The 16,894-nt window shown below is 55.1% G+C and overlaps 2 protein-coding genes across 5 annotated transcripts in view; one reads left to right on the top strand and one right to left on the bottom strand.

The window, feature by feature from the left end:
• Window positions 1-1,577: 1,577 nt before the first annotated feature.
• On the bottom strand, window positions 1,578-14,255 carry Ckm (creatine kinase, M-type). 2 transcript variants are annotated; one of them, XM_052762196.1, is made up of 8 exons: window positions 11,844-14,255; window positions 8,632-8,843; window positions 7,404-7,558; window positions 6,871-7,003; window positions 5,232-5,403; window positions 3,612-3,735; window positions 2,743-2,932; window positions 1,578-1,980 (listed from the first exon to the last, which is right to left on the bottom strand). In XM_052762196.1, the coding sequence occupies exons 1-8, from the start codon at window positions 12,314-12,316 to the stop codon at window positions 1,802-1,804; spliced, it is 1,638 nt and encodes a 545-aa protein (XP_052618156.1). In that variant the 5' UTR covers window positions 12,317-14,255; the 3' UTR covers window positions 1,578-1,801. The 2 variants fall into 2 exon arrangements, with proteins under 2 accessions (XP_052618156.1, XP_052618157.1); XM_052762197.1 differs by lacking the exon at window positions 11,844-14,255 and having other exon boundaries at window positions 8,632-11,825.
• The window catches only part of Klc3 (kinesin light chain 3), a 25,742-nt gene continuing 11,499 nt past the window's right edge, over window positions 2,652-16,894 (top strand). Inside the window, exons 1-2 of one of the 3 annotated variants that reach the window (XM_052762191.1) lie at window positions 2,652-2,668; window positions 15,337-15,573. The gene's annotated coding sequence lies outside the window, so the exon portion shown is untranslated. Of the gene's footprint in view, window positions 2,669-2,766; window positions 2,865-7,440; window positions 7,758-15,336; window positions 15,574-16,894 lie in introns of those variants that run through there. The other 2 variants (XM_052762193.1, XM_052762194.1) reach the window with 2 other exon arrangements.

Raw genomic sequence — 16,894 nt, 5'->3', positions numbered from 1 at the left:
CTCTGACTGCCCTTGGACTTTTAGCAATCCTCCTGCCTCTGCCTCCCGAGTGCTGGGATTCCAGGGTGCTACTATTGTGCCCACCTCTAGGGGCTCTCGACCTGTGTCCTTTTATTTTGAGACCGTCTCTGTGACTCCTCAGCTTCGGTTACCGATACCTGCTGCAGTGCTCTGCTTTCGGGTTGTTTTATGGCAGGATCTCATGTAGCCCAGACTGTACAGCCAAGACTGTACGCTTACAGCCAAGGCTAGCTTTGAACTCCTGATTCTCCTGCCTCCACCTCCTAAATTCTGGAATTATAGGCATAGGACACTCGCTTTGTAGACCAGGCTAGCCTCAAACTCACAGAAATCCAACTGCATCTACCTCCTAACTGTGGGGCTTAGGGGGCGAGTCGCCTTGTCTGGCAATAATTGACTTCTGTTACCCCTTTCAGTCTCAAAATCTTGCCCTCCCACGTGCCTTCTGGCTCTTTCCGAGCACCAAAGATTCCCAACCTGAAGGGCTTTCTAGTGAAGGTCCAACCCACACCCTCCACCTGGAAGCAGAAACTCAGGCGAAGACCTGCCAAGGTGGGAGTGGGTGAGCGTGGAGAGCAAGAGTCAAAGGTCATTTGGCCGAGGATTTCCCTGGCAAGCAGGAAGCCCTGAATTAGGTCCCCAGCAGGGCATGGTGGCACACACCTGTAATCCCAGCATTCAGGGAGTGAAAACCAAATGATTAGAAGTTCAAGGTCAACAGGGTGTGGTGCTGCCTGCTTTTAATCCCAGCGCTCGGAGGGCAGAGGCAGGCAGATCTCTGAGTTCGAGACCAGCCTGGTCTACATCGTAAGTTCCAGGACAGCCATGATTCTGTAGAGAGACCTTGTCTCAAAACAGAACAACATAAAGTTCAAGGTCATTCTTGACTCTACAGTAAGTTGGAGGCCAACCTGGGCTACATGAGACTGGGAGAAGGGGACTGTGGCAGATTTTTTAACTGTTCCACTTCAGGTATTATTTGTGTGTACGATGTGGAAGGGAACACCTTTGTCAAGACAACTCAGTTTGGGGAGTTGGTTCTTTCCTTCCCCCTTGACACGGGTTCTCGGACCAAACTCCCATCATCGGGCGAATACAGCGAGTACTTTTCACCTGGCGAGTTTCCGCCACTAACTGCCAGCTAAGAGGGCATGGTGAGTCTGCCTTGTCATCCCGGATTCAGGAGGCTGAGGCAGGAGGTTAATGCAAGTTGGAGGCCAGCCTGGGCTACATAGTAAGTGCATATAACACACACACACACACACACACACACACACACACACACACACAGAGCCAAGTATAGTGCACTCCTCTAACCTCAGAACTTGGAAAGTGGAAGCAGGAGGATTAGAAATTCAAAGCTATCCTCAGCTACCTAGGGAATTCGACGCCAGCCTGGGCTGCACGAGAGGCTGTATCAAAACAACAAAAAAAAACCGTGCAGCTAGAGAGGGCCGAAGACAGGGCAGGAAACCAACGAGACGCATAAGTGGGAAGCCACGGCCGGATGCCTTAGTCCCCGCTCCCTCTCCCGCAGTAGCTGTCACACTCACAGCTAAGGCCACCACGGACTTTTTATTTGAGGCTGGGCATGGAGAAGCAGCGTGCGCTCCAGATGCGCTCGGGAGCGCGCAGGGGGGGGGGAGCTCCAGCTGGTGGGCGGGGCTCCGGAGAGGCGGGTTCTCATTGGCCAGAAGCCAGAGGACAAAGCCCACTGATTGGACTTCCGGGGGGCGGGGCTCCAGATGCCCACCCCTGGCCGGTGAGCCTGGCGCGGCGCCTACTTCTGGGCAGGGATCATGTCGTCGATGGCCTGGCCCTTTTCCAGCTTCTTCTCCATCTCCACCATAAGCTTCACGCCATCCACCACCAGCTGCACCTGTTCCACCTCGGACGAGCCCAGCCGGTCGGCGTTGGAGATGTCAAACACGGCGCCCACGGCAGCCGTGTCCACGCCACCTGCGCGGGAGCGGAGGCCACGGAGGCATGAGCAGGGAGCAGAGGTGCGGGGACGCCCCTGTGCCCCACTGCCAACGCCTCGGGAATTCGAGGTACACAGGTCACCGGCTCTCAATACTGGGGACGACATGCCTGGATTTTATGGTGAGGTCCTCGCTCGACCACCCAACATGAAATTATAGAACAGGCCGGAGGAATGGCTGAGTAGGTAAAGATGCTTGCTGAGAAGACTGACGACCTGTGTTCAATTCCCAGGACCCACATGGTGGAAGGAGAGAGCTGATGCTGTGCTCTGACCTCCGCACAAGTGTCGTGAAATGGGACTCTCCTCTCTCACACAGATAAATGAATTTAATTTTAAAAATATGCCAGGCGTGGCGGTACACGCCTTTAATCTCAGCCCTGGGGAGACAGAGGCAGGAGGATCTCTGTGAGTGCAAGACCAGCCTGGACTACAGAGTGAGTTCTGGGACATAGACTATGACTTGGAGAGTTTGAGGCCAGCCTGGTCTACAAAGCAAGTTTCAGACCAACCACTTGTGACTGTGACAGTCACTCCACAGTGACTGTCTCCGTGGGGGGGGGGGGGGGACCCGCCGTGGGAGAACATGATGGTTAACAGTGGCTGCCTGTGGCCTCACTCCATTTACTGATTGAGAATCCGAGGCCCCACGGAAGGGTCAGGGAGGTATGTAAAATGCACATCAAATAGCTTTGACCCCGGAACTTGCAGGGGTGCCCCTCCCCAGATGCGGCCCATACCTGTGCCGCGCTTTTGCAGACGCAGGCGGGTGAGAATCTCTTCGAATTTGGCATGCTTGCTGAGGTTCGCCAGCTTCACGTGCACGCCTCCGCGCAGCCCGGTGCCCAGGTTGGAGGGGCAGGTGAGCACGTAGCCCAGGTGCTCGTTCCACATGAAGGGGTGACCAGCCTTCTTGAAGATTTCCTCAATCTGAGGGGGGCGGGGGAGGGAGCATTGGGGGTTGGGCTCCAAATGCAGCCTGCCCCGGTGGTTTCCGAGGGACAGGTGTTAGGATGTAGGTGGGGGTGGGGTTCCCAAGGGGTGGGAGTGGAGAACTAACCCGGAGGAGTTCTGGAGAGAAGCGCAGGGCAAACATGGGGGTAGGCTTCAGACCCTGGGTGTGGGGATGGGGCTTAGATTGGGCACTGGGTGGAGGGTGCGGGGCTTCCAAAAAGGGTGAGGTGCGTTCTGAACGGTGGGGCTCAGGCTAGGGCTTAAGAAAGTTGGCAGGATGGGTTAGGGGTGTCTGAGTGTGGGGAAGGGTTGGGGCCTTCTTGGGGAGATGGGTAGGGTGGAATCAGAAAGAGCAGGGCTTGGTCTGTGTGCGTGTGTGTATGTGTGTGCATGCGTGTGTGTGTGTGCGCGCGCGCGTGCGCATCTGTGTATGTGCGTGTGTGTATGTGTCTGTGTGTATGTAGCTAAGAGATGGAGATTGTAAAGTGGGTGGGGAAAAGCCTGTTGATACACGTGGAAGGAGAGGACGGAGTTTTGGGAACTGGGCATGGTGGTTTGGAAGGGCGGGGCTGGGTCTAGAAGGAGCGTGACTCTACAAAGTGGGTGTGGCAGTCAGGATGTAGTCCCAGGTCCCCGAGGAGGGGCAGACACCCACCTTCTGCAGGCCCACGCAGAAGCGGCGGAAGACCTCCTTCATGTTGCCCCCCTTCTCCATGGAGATGACGCGGAGGTGGTCCTCCTCGTTCACCCACACCAGGAAGCTTTTGTTGTCGTTGTGCCTGAGAAGGGGCAACCCGAGCCCCAGAAGTTAGCAGGAGTTCCATGGCCCCGGAAAGTAAATGCATTCCTTCGTCCAACACAGTCCCTTCCTTTGGGCACTGGGGGACATGAATGAGGTGCACCCGGTTCCCAGTCACACGTCTGCAAAACTTCAGTCTTAGCTTGACTCCTCGCCTTCCGGGCACCGACCTGGTATCTTGGCACCCAGAAGGCTGAGGCGGGAAGATCTGGTGTATGAGGACAGCCTGGGCAACAGAGTGAGTGCGAAGCCAGCAGAGGATATGGTGGCACTGTACCTCCTGTGACCACAAGGTCATATCGACAACGTTTATCCGTTCAGATCCCAAGCTTCGCATGCCAGGATTCTGAGATTTCAACGTCTTCAGGTTTTTTTTTAAATTATTATTAATGTAACAATTTGAATTAGTATCACTTTTTATTCAGAAGGGGGGTGTTGGTGTGTAGCCAGGCTGCCCTTGAATTGGTAATCCTCCTGCCTCAGCCTCTGCAGTGTGATGATTACAGGCATGCATCACCAAGCCTGGTATTATTATTATTAGTAGTATCATTATTATTATTATTATTATTATTATTATACTTTCATATATATATTTTGTTGTACAGTGGATTTTTGTAAAGATGGTCTTTTTTTGACCAGAATGGTTCCTGCCATCAAGTGATCCTCCTGCCTCAGGACACTAGAATAGCTGTTTCTACAGATATGTATGGTCATACACCTAGTAACAGAGTTGGGATTTGAACTGAGAGAGTGGTTCAAGTATAAATGTTTATTTTGTTTTGTTTGCCATACTGAGGATTAAATCTGGGCCTATACATGCCAGTCAAGTGCTCTACCACTGAGCCACACTCCAGCCCCTCACTGGGGGATTCTAGGCAGGGGCTCTACCACTGAGCCACACTCCCAGCCCCTCACTGGGGGATTCTAGGCAGGGGCTCTACCACTGAGCCACACCCCAGCCCCTCACTGGAGGATTCTAGGCAGGGGCTCTACCACTGAGCCACACGCCAACCACTCCAACTCTCTTTTCAAATTTTTGTTTTGTTTTTGGTTTTTCAAGACAGGGTTTCTCTGTGTAATACTGGCTGTCCTGGAACTCGCTCTGCAGACCAGGCTGGCCTCGAACTCAGAGATCCGCCTGCCTCTGCCTCCCAAGTGCTGGGATTAAAGGCGTGCGCCACCACTGCTTCTTTTCAATTTTTATTTTGAGGCCCAGTCTGGCTTCAAACTCACTGTAGTCTGGCTGGCCCTGAGCTGGGAACCTCCTGCCTAGGCCTCCCCAGTGGCTGGAATGAGAGGCCTATGACACTAGGCCTGGCTGATGTAAGCTCCTCACTGCGCTTCTTTGGTCCAAGTTTTCTGAACCGCGACACCTGCCCAGGGCTAGGCAGGGTTGGAAGGCAAGGTCATGGGCTCACGTGATGGAGAAGGGCTGGGGGCTGGAAAGAAGCTGGAGGGGCCAGGAGAGGGACTCACCAGATGCCACGGGCGTCGGGCCAGTCTCGGGCCATGCCTGAGGCCAACAGCAGAGGGGACACAGGCTTGTCAAACAGGAAGTGGTCATCGATGAGCTGCTGCTGTTCCTGCTCCGTCATGCTCTTCAGAGGGTAGTACTTGCCTTTGAATTCGCCTGTCAGGCTGTTAAGAGCTGAGGGGCGGGCCACAGGAGAGCAATCAACATCCTGTCTCGCCTCAGCTGGGGTCCAAGGACCCCACATTGCTGCCCTTGACACCCTGGGTCTCCAACCCACCTACACTCCACATCTAAACCCAAATACATGTCCTGTTCCAAGAATTCATGGACACCCCCATATGCCCATGTCCCCAAGGACATAAAGCAGACCCTCCCACCCAGTCTACCTGCAAGAGAGTGTGATACCTGCACCTGGCTTTTATGGTTTTCGTTTCTGAGACTAAGCCTCATCATGTAGCCTAAACTGACCTCAAACTCCCTATGCATGGCTTAATCACAGAGGGTTTAAGAATGGCCCCTATAGGGATGGGAGGCAGAGGCAGGTGGAGCTCTGTGAGTTCGAGGCCAGCCTGATCTACAGAGTGAGTTCCAGGACTCTGTAGACAGACCCTACCTCAGGGAAAAAAAAAAAAAAAAAAAAAAAAAAGCCATTGTAGAATTTACACCTTGTGCCAGCTAAGGGCACACACTTGTAATCCTAGCATTTGAGAGGCTGAGGCAGGAGGATCACTAGTTGGAGGCCAGCCAGGGCTACACTGGAAATCTCTGTCTCAATTAAACAAGAGAAAGAGAAATTTACAGTGACTACTATAAACATTTGTTTTGGGGTTTTTTGTTGTTGTTTTGTTTTTTTGAGACAGGTTTCCTCTATGTAACAGCCCTGGCTGTCCTGGATCTCGCTCTGTAGACCAGGCTGGCCTCGAACTTACAGAGATCCTCCTGCCTCTGCCTCCCAGAGTGCTGGGATCAAAGGTGTGCACCACCACCACCTGGCCTGCCCTGATTTCTTTCTTTTTTCTTTTCTTTCTTTCTTTTTTTTTTTTTTTTTGTTGTTGTTGTTGCTTATTTGTTTTGTTTTTCGAGACAGGGTTTCTCTGTGTAGTTTTGGAGCCTGTCCTGGAACTCACTTTGTAGACCAGGCTGGCCTCGAACTCACAGAGAACCACCTGCCTCTGCCTCCCGAGTGCTGGGATTAAAGGCATGTGCCACCACTGCCCGGCGATTTCTTGTTTTTGAGGCAGAGTCTCACTATGAATCCAAGCTGGCCTTCAATTCGCGTTGATCCTCCTGCCTCAGTAGGGTGCCAAGCCCAGGCCAACTACCAGGAGCAACCCTCTGTGGGTTCTCCGCCACACTTGCCAGATTCCTGGTTTTGTCGCCTCACCCATTTTGAGAAACCTCAGCTGCCAACATGTTTGCTGAATTAATGAATCAACAAGTCAATGAGTGAATGAGTGATGCGTGAACAATGAGTATGAAGACTCCGGGGTAGCTGAGTGCAGGACTTCCCAGGCCGCCTCAGTGTGAGATGCCCCCAAACCCGGAGCACACAGGTAATGCAGCCAGCCTCCTAGCGACAAAGCCAGCTCTAGCGGAACCGGAACCGGAAGCGGAAGCGGGTGCAGCTGCTGGGGACCTCACCTTCCACGGAGAGCTTCTCCACGGCGCGGCGCTCTCCGCGGGAGCAGTGCGGGGGCAGCGTGTAGCCCTTGATGCTGCGGCCAGTGCGCACGCGGCTGCTCAGCACGTAGTTGGGGTCCAGGTCGTCTCCGCCCTGGGGAGCGATGGGGTGTCAGGGAAGGCAGACCTGTCCAGCCCTGGTCTCCCCAAGAACCTCGTGGGTGGGGATCTCACTCCAGGTGCTCTGTGAGTCCCACTGTAAACCTTCCAAGGTGTCCCCAGTCCTCCCGGGTGTTCCCCATGTCCTCCGGGGTCTCCCCACTTCCTCCTGGGTCTACCCTAGATCTTCTAGGGTCTCCCCAGGGCCCCTTGGACCTCCCCTAGACTTTTCCAGGTCCCCAAGTTGGCAATGAGCTCCTTCACTGCCCACCACCCCCACCTACCCTGAGGATGCTGGGGTCCCATCTCCTGGGGGTGTGCTTATCTCTCCGCCCCTCCCTCTGTATTTGTCTCCCCACCTCTGCGCCTGCCCCGCTTCTTGGGGGGTCACTGACCTTGAGGTTCTCGTGGTTGAGGTCGGTCTTATGCTTGTCCGTGGGTTTGTAGCCGCCATGGCGGTCCTGGATGATGGGGTCAAACAGGTCCTTGAAGACCGTGTAGGACTCCTCATCACCGGCCACACAGCCCACCGTCATGATGAAGGGGTGACCTGCGGGGTGGGGTGAGGTCAGCGCCGGGAGCTTAGGCATGTGAGGGATGTAGGTGTCCAATATGGGAAGAAGAGCCATCTCAGCGTCCAGGTAAATGGGACCAAAGATGTTAGTGCTCCTTGGAGTCCCCGAATCATAATGGTATCTCAGCCCCAAATGGTGAAAAGCTCAAACAATTCACCTCCACAAAGGATCCAGGTAAGAGGCTTGAATAACCCACTCATGGGTGGGGACTGCAGAGCAGTGGGAGAGCCCCTGCCTAGAACTCCCCAGTGAGGGGCTGGGGGCGTGGCTCAGTGGTAGAGCCCCTGCCCAGAATCCCCCAGTGAGGGGCTGGGGTGTGGCTCAGTGGTAGAGCCCCTGCCTAGAATCCCCCAGTGAGGGGCTAGGGGTGTGGCTCAGTGGTAGAGCCCCTGCCTAGAATCCCCCAGTGAGGGGCTGGGGTGTGGTTCAGTGGTAGAGCCCTGCCTAGAATCCCCCAGTGAGGGGCTGGGGTGTGGCTCAGTGGTAGAGCCCCTGTCTAGAATCCACAGTGAGGGACTGGGGGTGTAGCTCAGTGGTAGAGCCCCTGCCCAGAATCCCCCAGTGAGGGGCTGGGGTATGGCTCAGTGGTAGAGCCCCTGCCCAGAATCCTCCAGTGAAGGGCTGTGGGTGTGGCTCAGTGGTAGAGCCCCTGTCTAGAATCCCCAGTGAGGGACTGGGGGTGTAGCTCAGTGGTAGAGCCCCTGCCCAGAATACCCCAGTGAGGGGCTGGGGGTGTGGCTCAGTGGTAGAGCCCCTGCCTAGAATCCCCCAGTGAGGGGCTGGGGGTGTGGCTCAGTGGTAGAGCCCCTGCCTAGAATCTCCCAGTGAGGGGCTAGGGTGTGGCTCAGTGGTAGAGCCCCTGCCCAGAATCCCCCAGTGAGGGGCTGGGGGTGTGACTCAGTGGTAGAATATTTACCTACCATGCAGGAAGTCCTAGAATTCATTCAAAGGAAGGGAGGGTGGGAGGGAGCCCAGGCTCCCCGGGAGAGGCAGGAGTCTGCCCAGTGGCCTCCAGCCCTCTGGTCTGTTAGTCCCAGTATAGGCTCACCTGGGTTGTCCACCCCGGTCTGGATGACATCGTCCAGAGTGAAGCCGGAAGGGGTCTCCTTGTCTCGAAGCTTCTTGTAGAGGTCGGGGGTCAGCACCTTGGCCATGTGGTTGTTGTGCTTGCTGAGGTCGGGGTACTCTTCCTCGGGTTTGTAGTTCAGCTTGAACTTGTTGTGAGTGTTACCGAACGGCATGGTGGCGGCTTGTGGGACCCTGTGCAGGCGGAGGGGATGGTGAGCTCAGACTCAAGAACCCAGCTGCTGGGGGCTTGAGGTCAGTCAGACCATGGGCTTGAAGTGGGAGGAGTCCTCTCTCTGAGAACCACAGCCTAAGTTGGCCTGATGTGGCCACATTCTGGCTGTGTGACCTTGCTAGGGACCCAGTCTCTCTAGCTGGGAAAGAGGATGAAACCCTTTGTCCCAAGCCAGAGAAGTATGGTGATAAAAAAAAAAATTTTAGAATCTGGGGGCTGGGGCTCAGTTGGCAGAGTGCATGCCCAGCATGCACAGGACCCTGGGTTTGGTTCCCAGCAAAACCGGATATGGAGACTCATGCTTGTAATCCCAACACTTAGAGGATCAGAAGTTCAAGGTCATCCTCAGCTACATAGAGAGTTGGAGGCCAGCCCCAGCTGCATGGGACTGTCTTAACCCAGAGAGACTGAATAGAGGTCTTGGCTGGTCATGATGGCCCATGCCTGTAATTCCAAGACCCTGAAACTGAGGCAGGAGAGTTGCAGTGAACTCAAGGCCAGCCTGGCCTACAGAGTGAGACCCTGCCTTTCAATAAATAAAAATACATAAATAAAATGGATAAAAAGAGCAAAGGATCTGGAATCTGATGGCCTGGGTTTGCATCTCAGCTCTCCGTCTTACAACAAGCTGTGTGGCTTTGAGCAACTTGTTTGAGTCTCTGTTTCCTTATCTGTAAAGTGGAGACTGTGACAGTGCTCACCTCTTTGGAGGGATTTGAGGACAGGTAAAGCACCTGGGCCAGTGCCTGGCATATGACACGCATTATCCTATTCAGTTATTGTTCTGGGGTCTGTGACGGTTTGAATGAGAACGGCTCCCACATGCTCGCATTTGAATGCTTGGTACCCAGTTGGTGGAACTGTTTGGGAAGGATTGGGAGGTGTGGCCTTGTGGGGGAGGTGTGTCAGTGGGGGTGGCTCTCTTTGCCTCCTGGTTGTGGATAAAGATGTACACTCTCGGCAACTGCTCCAGCACCGCGCCTGCCTGCCGCTACGCTCTCTGCCGTGATGGTCATGGACTCTAACCCTTTGGTACTGTGAGCCCTAAATTAATGCTTTCCTTTTTAAGTTGCCTTGACTGCGGTGTTTTGTCACAGAAATTGAAAGCCAATGCCAACAAGCTGTGAGGTCCCGAGTAGAGATTATATGTGTACCCCTGAGAGAAGGCATAAAGGCTCCGTTGAGATTCCCAATCCAAATCAGTCCAGGTGAGGGCATAGGACAGGTCCAGGACGGTCACCCACCTCTCTGAGTCCCTCTGCCTCTGGGTGTCTACAGGTCCCCTGCTCCAAATCCACATTCCTAAGTCACTGCTGTGTGGCCCCAGGCTAGTGACTGGACCTCTCTGACATCTGTATCCTGGGGACCGAGGCTTTCCCATGGGACTGGCAGATCTCTGAGTTGGAGTGACGGCTGGTAGGATCTGGCATCTGGCATGAAACCACAGCTGGGACTAGGTGGGGTCATGCCTGCGCACGGCTGTGCACGTTCCAACGGTGACTAAAAGGTGACCTCAGGTGCCGTCAACTTTGTCTTTTTGGTTTTGTTTGTTTATTTGTTTTGAGGCAGGGTCTCTCATGGGCCTGGAGCTAGGCTGGCTGACCATCGAGACCCAGGGATCCATCTGTCCCATCTTACCAGCAATGGGATTACTGATATTCTCTGCCACAGCCAGCTTTTTAGCTTTTTTTTCTTTTTTTTTTTTTCTTTTTTTTTGGTTTTTCGAGACAGGGCTTTTCTGTGTAACCCTGGCTATCCTGGAACTCACTCTGCAGACCAGGCTGGCCTCGAACCCAGTGATCCGCCTGCCTCTGCCTCCCCAGTGCTGGGATTAAAGGCGTGCACTGCCACTGCCTGGCTCCGCTCTGTTTGTTTTTTTGTTTAGAGTTGTGGATTCTGGCGTTTGAACTAGGTCCTGCTGCTCGCAAAACAAACTGTATGCTGCTGCCGGAGCCCTCTCTCCAGACTTATCACTTTTATTGCAGTTGTTATTATTTTATTGCCCTTTTTATTACTAGACCCCTGCAGGTCTGACAATGGGGGACATCCATGCCTCAGATCAGGGCTGGAAGGCAACGGGGAAAGGCCGACCAAGTTGAGCGAGGGGGGTGGGGCAGGACAGAGACCCAAAGCCCTTGAAGCCGCAGCCTGGTGTCTATTTTTAGATGCTCCCCATCCCCCACCGCACCTGCCCCTCCGCTCGCGCCGGCTCGCCTTGCACTAAGTCAGCATAGAGACAGGTGGGCTGGGGTGGCCAGGACACACGGCCAGGCCCCGGGGATCAAGGACACCCAAGGCTTCCAGCCCAGACCGCCCCCTTCAGAAGGTGTCCCCCCCGGGGTGTCATGGACACCCCAGGAGACACTGAGGCCAGAGAGAGAAGTCGAGCACCCTCGGATCCCCCAACACGACCCATCACAGACTCCCTAAGATCACAAGGTAAACTGAGTCATGGAGTCACACAGAGCCCAGAGACAGCCAGACAAAGGGACTCAGGAGAGCCAGGGGACTGTAAGACAGCTCATCACAAGACACTGACAATTTGAGTTTGATCCCCACATGGGGTGGAAGGAGAGACCCTCTGACCTCTGTCACATGGGCATTGTGACCTGGTCCCCCACCCCACACACAAAATAAACGTCGTGATTCTTAAAACTTAACAACCAAAGAGAGAGCGTCAGAGACAATGAGGCCCAAGGTCACAGGGACGAAACACAGACCCACAGGGTGACAGAGGTGGCAGGTGTCATGGAGACACCCGCCTCCTTCGCAGATAAATTCTGCTCAGCGCTGGTCCCAAGCGGGTCCTCGCAAGCGGGGACACTTGGCAGCTGCTGAGACCTCAGTGGGGACGTCTGTCCCCACAACTTGTGCTGCAGAATTCACAAGCAGACACTACAGGGTGAGCGGACCCCTGGGCTCCCCCTCCCACCACCCCCGTGGCTCCCCGCAGGCCCTACCTGGCTGGGCGGCTTGGGAGAGGCTGTCTCTGTCCTGGAGGGAATGCTGACCCGGGGGCAGAGCCCGCAGCCCCTGGGTTATATAGAGGGGCCGTCGGGGTGTGGTTGGCCAGGAGGGGCTGTCCCCAGGGGGGAGCCCCCGAGGGCAGCTGAGCTTTCAGCTCATTGCCCGGGCACCATGCCCACCCCCAACCCAGGCGTGCTGTGTGCCCGGCCCCATGGCCTTGTATGGGCTGCCCCAGGGGCTGGCCTGTTCCCTGGTTCCCAGACCAAGTGCTGAGTCGAGCTGGCCGGGGACAGCTGGCCCCCCGCCGGGAACATGGAGCAGTAATACTTGGAGTGTCCCAGGCACGTAGGAGCCCTGGCCCCCCTGAGCCTGTCATAGCCTGCCTCAGGCCCCTGCAGCTGTGACGGCAACCAGCACCCTCCCTGGGCCTCACTGCTTGCTGAGAACCAGCAGCTGGGAGAACCATTTCAGTTTGGTTTTGTGTTTTTGAAACAGGGTCTTACTCTGTAGCCAAGGCTAGCCTGGAACCCACTATATAGTCCAGGCTGGCCTCAGACTTGTGACAATCCTCCTGCCTCAGCCTCCCAAGTAGGATCACATGCCTGACTTCACTTTCATATTTATTTATTTTGGCTTTTTGAGACAGGCTCTTACTATGTGGCGTTGAACTCATGGCAAACCCCCTCCCTGCCTCAACCTCCCAAGTTGCTGGGATTCCAGGTGTGTGCCATCTTTTGTAGTTATAGATTCAGAACCCGGGACCTCATGCGCGCCAGGCAGGTGCTGTTTCCCGGAGCCACATCTCTATCCTGCAGCACCTGGGGGGAGTTTTGCAGTGAGAGCCAAGGGCCCCCAGACCCTGGGGAGGTCACAGGCCTGTGGTCACCCAGCTGCAGAGATGGCGATGGCCGTGGCCGGAGTTCTAGAACCAGGTGCAGTTTCACCCCAGGAGCCTCGGCACTGGCCGCTCCCACCACTGTGGAACTGACAAGGAAGGAAGCCATCAGAAAACCTACTCAAGGGGAGGCGAGCCTGGGCCTAGGGCAAGTGGTGGTCACCCTCGGCCTGCCCCCTGCCCTGGATCCACTGGGGACAGGGTTATTTTTAGAGCGAGCTTCTCCGGCGTGTCTATGGAGCCCAAGACCCGGGCACTGGGATGGGGGGGCTCAGGCAGCAGGTGTTGGGGGGGCCACCACGTGTCCGGGTTAATTATAACCAGGCATCTCGGGTGTCCCCAGGCCTTGCCTCCATACATGGGCAGCTTAGACCCCTGGTGGCTGCTCCCATCCCCAGGGAAAGGAAGGCTGGGTGGTCCCGGAGCTGTGCAGGGCAGACTGGAGCAGGACGTGGTAGACAGGAGCCTTTTGTACCTCAGCTGTGACCAAGGAGGGGACATATGGAAGTGAGGCCAGCCAGGAGGAAGCTTCCTCCTCTGCCTGGGAGGCACCGGGATTGCAGAGACTGGACTACCTTCTTCAGGATTGCTTCTCTGGATTCCTGCTGGGGTATCTAACTAGGCTTCACTCCACTCCCCCCATTTCTGCCCAGACTGGCAAGGGTAGCCTGTTCTAGGGGGCAGAGAAGGGAAGAAGTGCTTTTAAAATGTACTTGAGGTTCAACCTCTGGCCCTGGCACCCTGTGTTCATTGCCGGCACGGTCAGATGGGTAAAGACCTCCTCCAGGGTCGTAGAAGGTGATGGCCAGAGAACCAACAGGAACTAGGTTTCAAGAGTTCGAGGCCAGCCTGGTCTATAGCGCAAGTTCCAGGACAGCCTGGGCTACAACACAGAGAAACCCTGCCTCAACAAAACCACACCAAACCCCCAAAACAAAAACCTAAGTTTATCGAATACTTGCTGGGAAAACAAAGGGTGTTCCCTGACCCCTCCTGGCCGGTACAGACAGGTCAATAGGCCTTTGAAGGGTAGCAGATCACAGCACTATTTCAGACAGGGTAAATCAAGGCAGGCCTCTGAGGAGGGGATGTGACATCTGATGTGGAGAGAGCCAGCTGCGTAGGGAGGGAGCTGAGGGAAGAGCAGGTGCCAAGGTCCTGAGGTAGGAGTGTTGAGGGTAGACAGGAAGAGACACCGTTGGGAAAGGGACTGCTGGGAATAGTTTCTGCTGTATCTATTCACATCTGATGGGAGCCGCCGAAGGTTATAGGCAGGGAGAGGCGGGCTGCAGCCATGTCATGCCCTCCGGGTCCCTGAGACCCCCTCATGAGTGAGGGGGAGAGACACCATGGAAGTCGGAGGACAGTCCTGGGAGTCCGTTCCTTCCTTCCATTCTGTGGATTCCAGGACTTGAACTCAGGGTGTCGGGCTTGGCTGCAAGTAAGCGCCCTTGCCACGGAGCCGTCTTGCCAGTCCCCCGGCATTCTTTTTTGGCTACATGTATATTTTCTACGCCTTGGGTGGGGGTGGGGGTGGGGGTCCTGTGGTTCTATGTCACTGGTCTTTTGAGATGGATGCCTAACATACGGGAACTCGGTTTCCCAGAATGACTTGCAGTCTCGGGCTAATCATGTGACCTGGGATGAGCCAGTCAAAGGTGGGTTCTTCCTGCAAGGAGGTCAACTATGGGGAGGAAGCTAGTGTGGGTGCTGATGCTATGTTAAGCACTGCTCTGAGTACTTACACAGTAACTCAGTCTCTCACCGGTGAGGCTCAGAGAGGTCAAGCAGCCAGCCCAAGGGCAAACAGCTAGGAAGGGGTAGAGCTGCTGATCAGAGGGGCACAGGGTGGCCGAGAGGGTGCAGAGCTTTGGTGAAAATGACGTCCTGGCCTCTCGGCATCCTCAGGCTGTGTCCTCAGGCCCTAGTCCTTCAGGACTGGTCATGTCTGCCCCCTGCCTGTGTCACGCTCCTGCCCCCCTTCTAGGGTGTGAGAGTTAGTGGGTGGAACTGAGATCGGTCAGGAGCCCCAAGTCTTGAGTCTTGAGAAGGTTGGGGCCCAGGCTGTCCTGGACCCCACAGAGACCTTCCTGCCTCAGTTTCCAGAGTGATACCACCATAGGCAGAAGCCACCAGGCTGTATTTTGTTCCTTAGCAGTTTTGAGGTCTTACAACCATGTAGCCCAGGCTAGCTTGGAACTCCTTGACACTCGTCCTACCTCAGTATCCCAGTTGCTGGGATTAGAGGCATGAACGGCCTCCTCGATTGAGGTCTCGGCAAGCATTTTTGTCTCTCAGGGCCTCAGTTTCTTCATCTTCACGTGGGCCTGGCCAGGGAGCCTACCTTGGGGTATGGATGGCTGTGTGGCTTAAGGATGTCTTGAGGCCTTGGCTGTGTGATCTTGAGAAGGCGCTCGACCTCTCTGTGCCTCATCATCATCCTCTTCACAATGGAGAGTGGACGGCAGTAACTTGCACGGAGGATTTGGTACAGGCCCCGCTTGGCGTGTGCAGCCTGCTGGGACCGAGGCCAGCCTAACCACGGTGCCTCCCCGGGTTTGCTCCTAATCTTTATCTCCTGTAATCCTCAGAGGCTGCGCGTGTGCAGATAAGGAGCCGGTCACGTGAGGAGAAGACGGCCAGATTCGGATGTGGACACAGATCTACCCAGCCCAACTCACGGAATCAGGTCTCTCCTTCCACCAGATGGGCCCCAGGGATCGAACTCAGGCTGTGAGGCTTGGCAGCAAGCCCCTTTAGCCACGGAGGCGTCTCACCCACCCCATCCAAAGTCCTTTGGAGGAACTGCTTACAACAGATTCCAGAAAGTAGGTTCCCTCTCTGGATCTGGTTGCGTAGACCAGGTACCGGCGGCCAGAGATGTGTGTGTGTGTGTGTGTGTGTGTGTGTGTGTGTGTGTGTGTGTGTGTGGTGTGTGTCACACAGCCAGCAAACGACACAGCTGGGGTCTGCATCTGCTTCAGGATGACGTGTGGTAGATCCATTGTTAGTGTCCAAAGACCAAAACGAACGACGGGGTGGAACCTAGCTGCCCTCTTCAGTCCTGGGCCCTCGAAATAACCAGAAACGTTACAACATGAGTTTGAATTTATGTCCAGGCTTCAATCCACACTCAGGCTCCGAGGAGGTTGCCCTGCGCTGGGGTATTTACAGTTTCAATGTGGCAGATGCCTGTCCCCCAGTGTGACGACCCGGAGTGTGCAGGGGTGAAGACTCTGGGGCCCCCGAGGCTGCGAGCCCCGGGAGCGCGCGTGTGTGCGCGTGTGCGTGTGCGTGTGCGTGTGTGTGTGTGTGCGTGTGTGTGTCGCAGAGGACTTCCTGGGGAAGGACACCTCGGCCTGGGCTCCCGAGGATGCGCGCGCCGCGGGCTGCTCCGTGGACCCGCAGCACCCTCTTGCGGCATCCTCGCTCACTGCAGGGACTTTTCTTGACGGTTCTAACCCGATTAAATCAACCAGTCACCCTGCAAATATTTCTTGTGCACCTACGTCATGCTGCGATGCAGTCTTGGCCTTGAGAAAAGCAAAAGAAAGACAAGGCACTACTTGTAGAATATTATAGACCCAAGAGCCAACATTAAGGGATTCTTAGCTGCTGGGCCCTGAGAAGCGCAGCGTGGGGGGCATGGGTCTGCACTCCCAACTCTTCAAGAGATTGCGGCAGGAGGACTGTGAATTTGAGCTCAGCTGAGCTTTATAGGGAGACACTGTCCTCCCAAAGTAAAACAAAGGTAACTTAGGATATAGTGGCTGTAATTCCAGCACTAAGGGAACCAAGGCAGGAGGATGGCCATGACTGTGAGGCCAGACTGGAATACATAGTGAGATCTTGTCTCAAATTTTAATAAAATTAAAAATTGCCAGGCAGTGGTGGCACACGCCTATAATCCCAGCACTCAGGAGGCAGAGGCTGTCAGATCTCTGAGTTCAAGTTCTGGTCTACAGAATGAGTTCCAGGACAGCCAGGGCTACACAGAGGAACTCTGTCTCCAAAAACCAAGATAAATAAATAAATTTAATGTTTTTTTAAATATATATATGAAAAAACCTGGGGTGGCTGAATGGTGTCTTTCCTAGTGTTCACATGGCTCTGGGTTCCATCTCCAGCGATGAACACACACTACCGTTC

The sequence above is a fragment of the Peromyscus californicus genome, unplaced genomic scaffold (genome assembly GCF_007827085.1).
Source record: "Peromyscus californicus insignis strain IS unplaced genomic scaffold, ASM782708v3 Scaffold_4__1_contigs__length_199733344, whole genome shotgun sequence".
Classification (NCBI taxonomy): Eukaryota; Metazoa; Chordata; class Mammalia; order Rodentia; family Cricetidae; genus Peromyscus; species Peromyscus californicus.
Note: the sequence above shows the minus strand (reverse complement) of the source record. Positions and strands in the feature narration are given on the sequence as shown.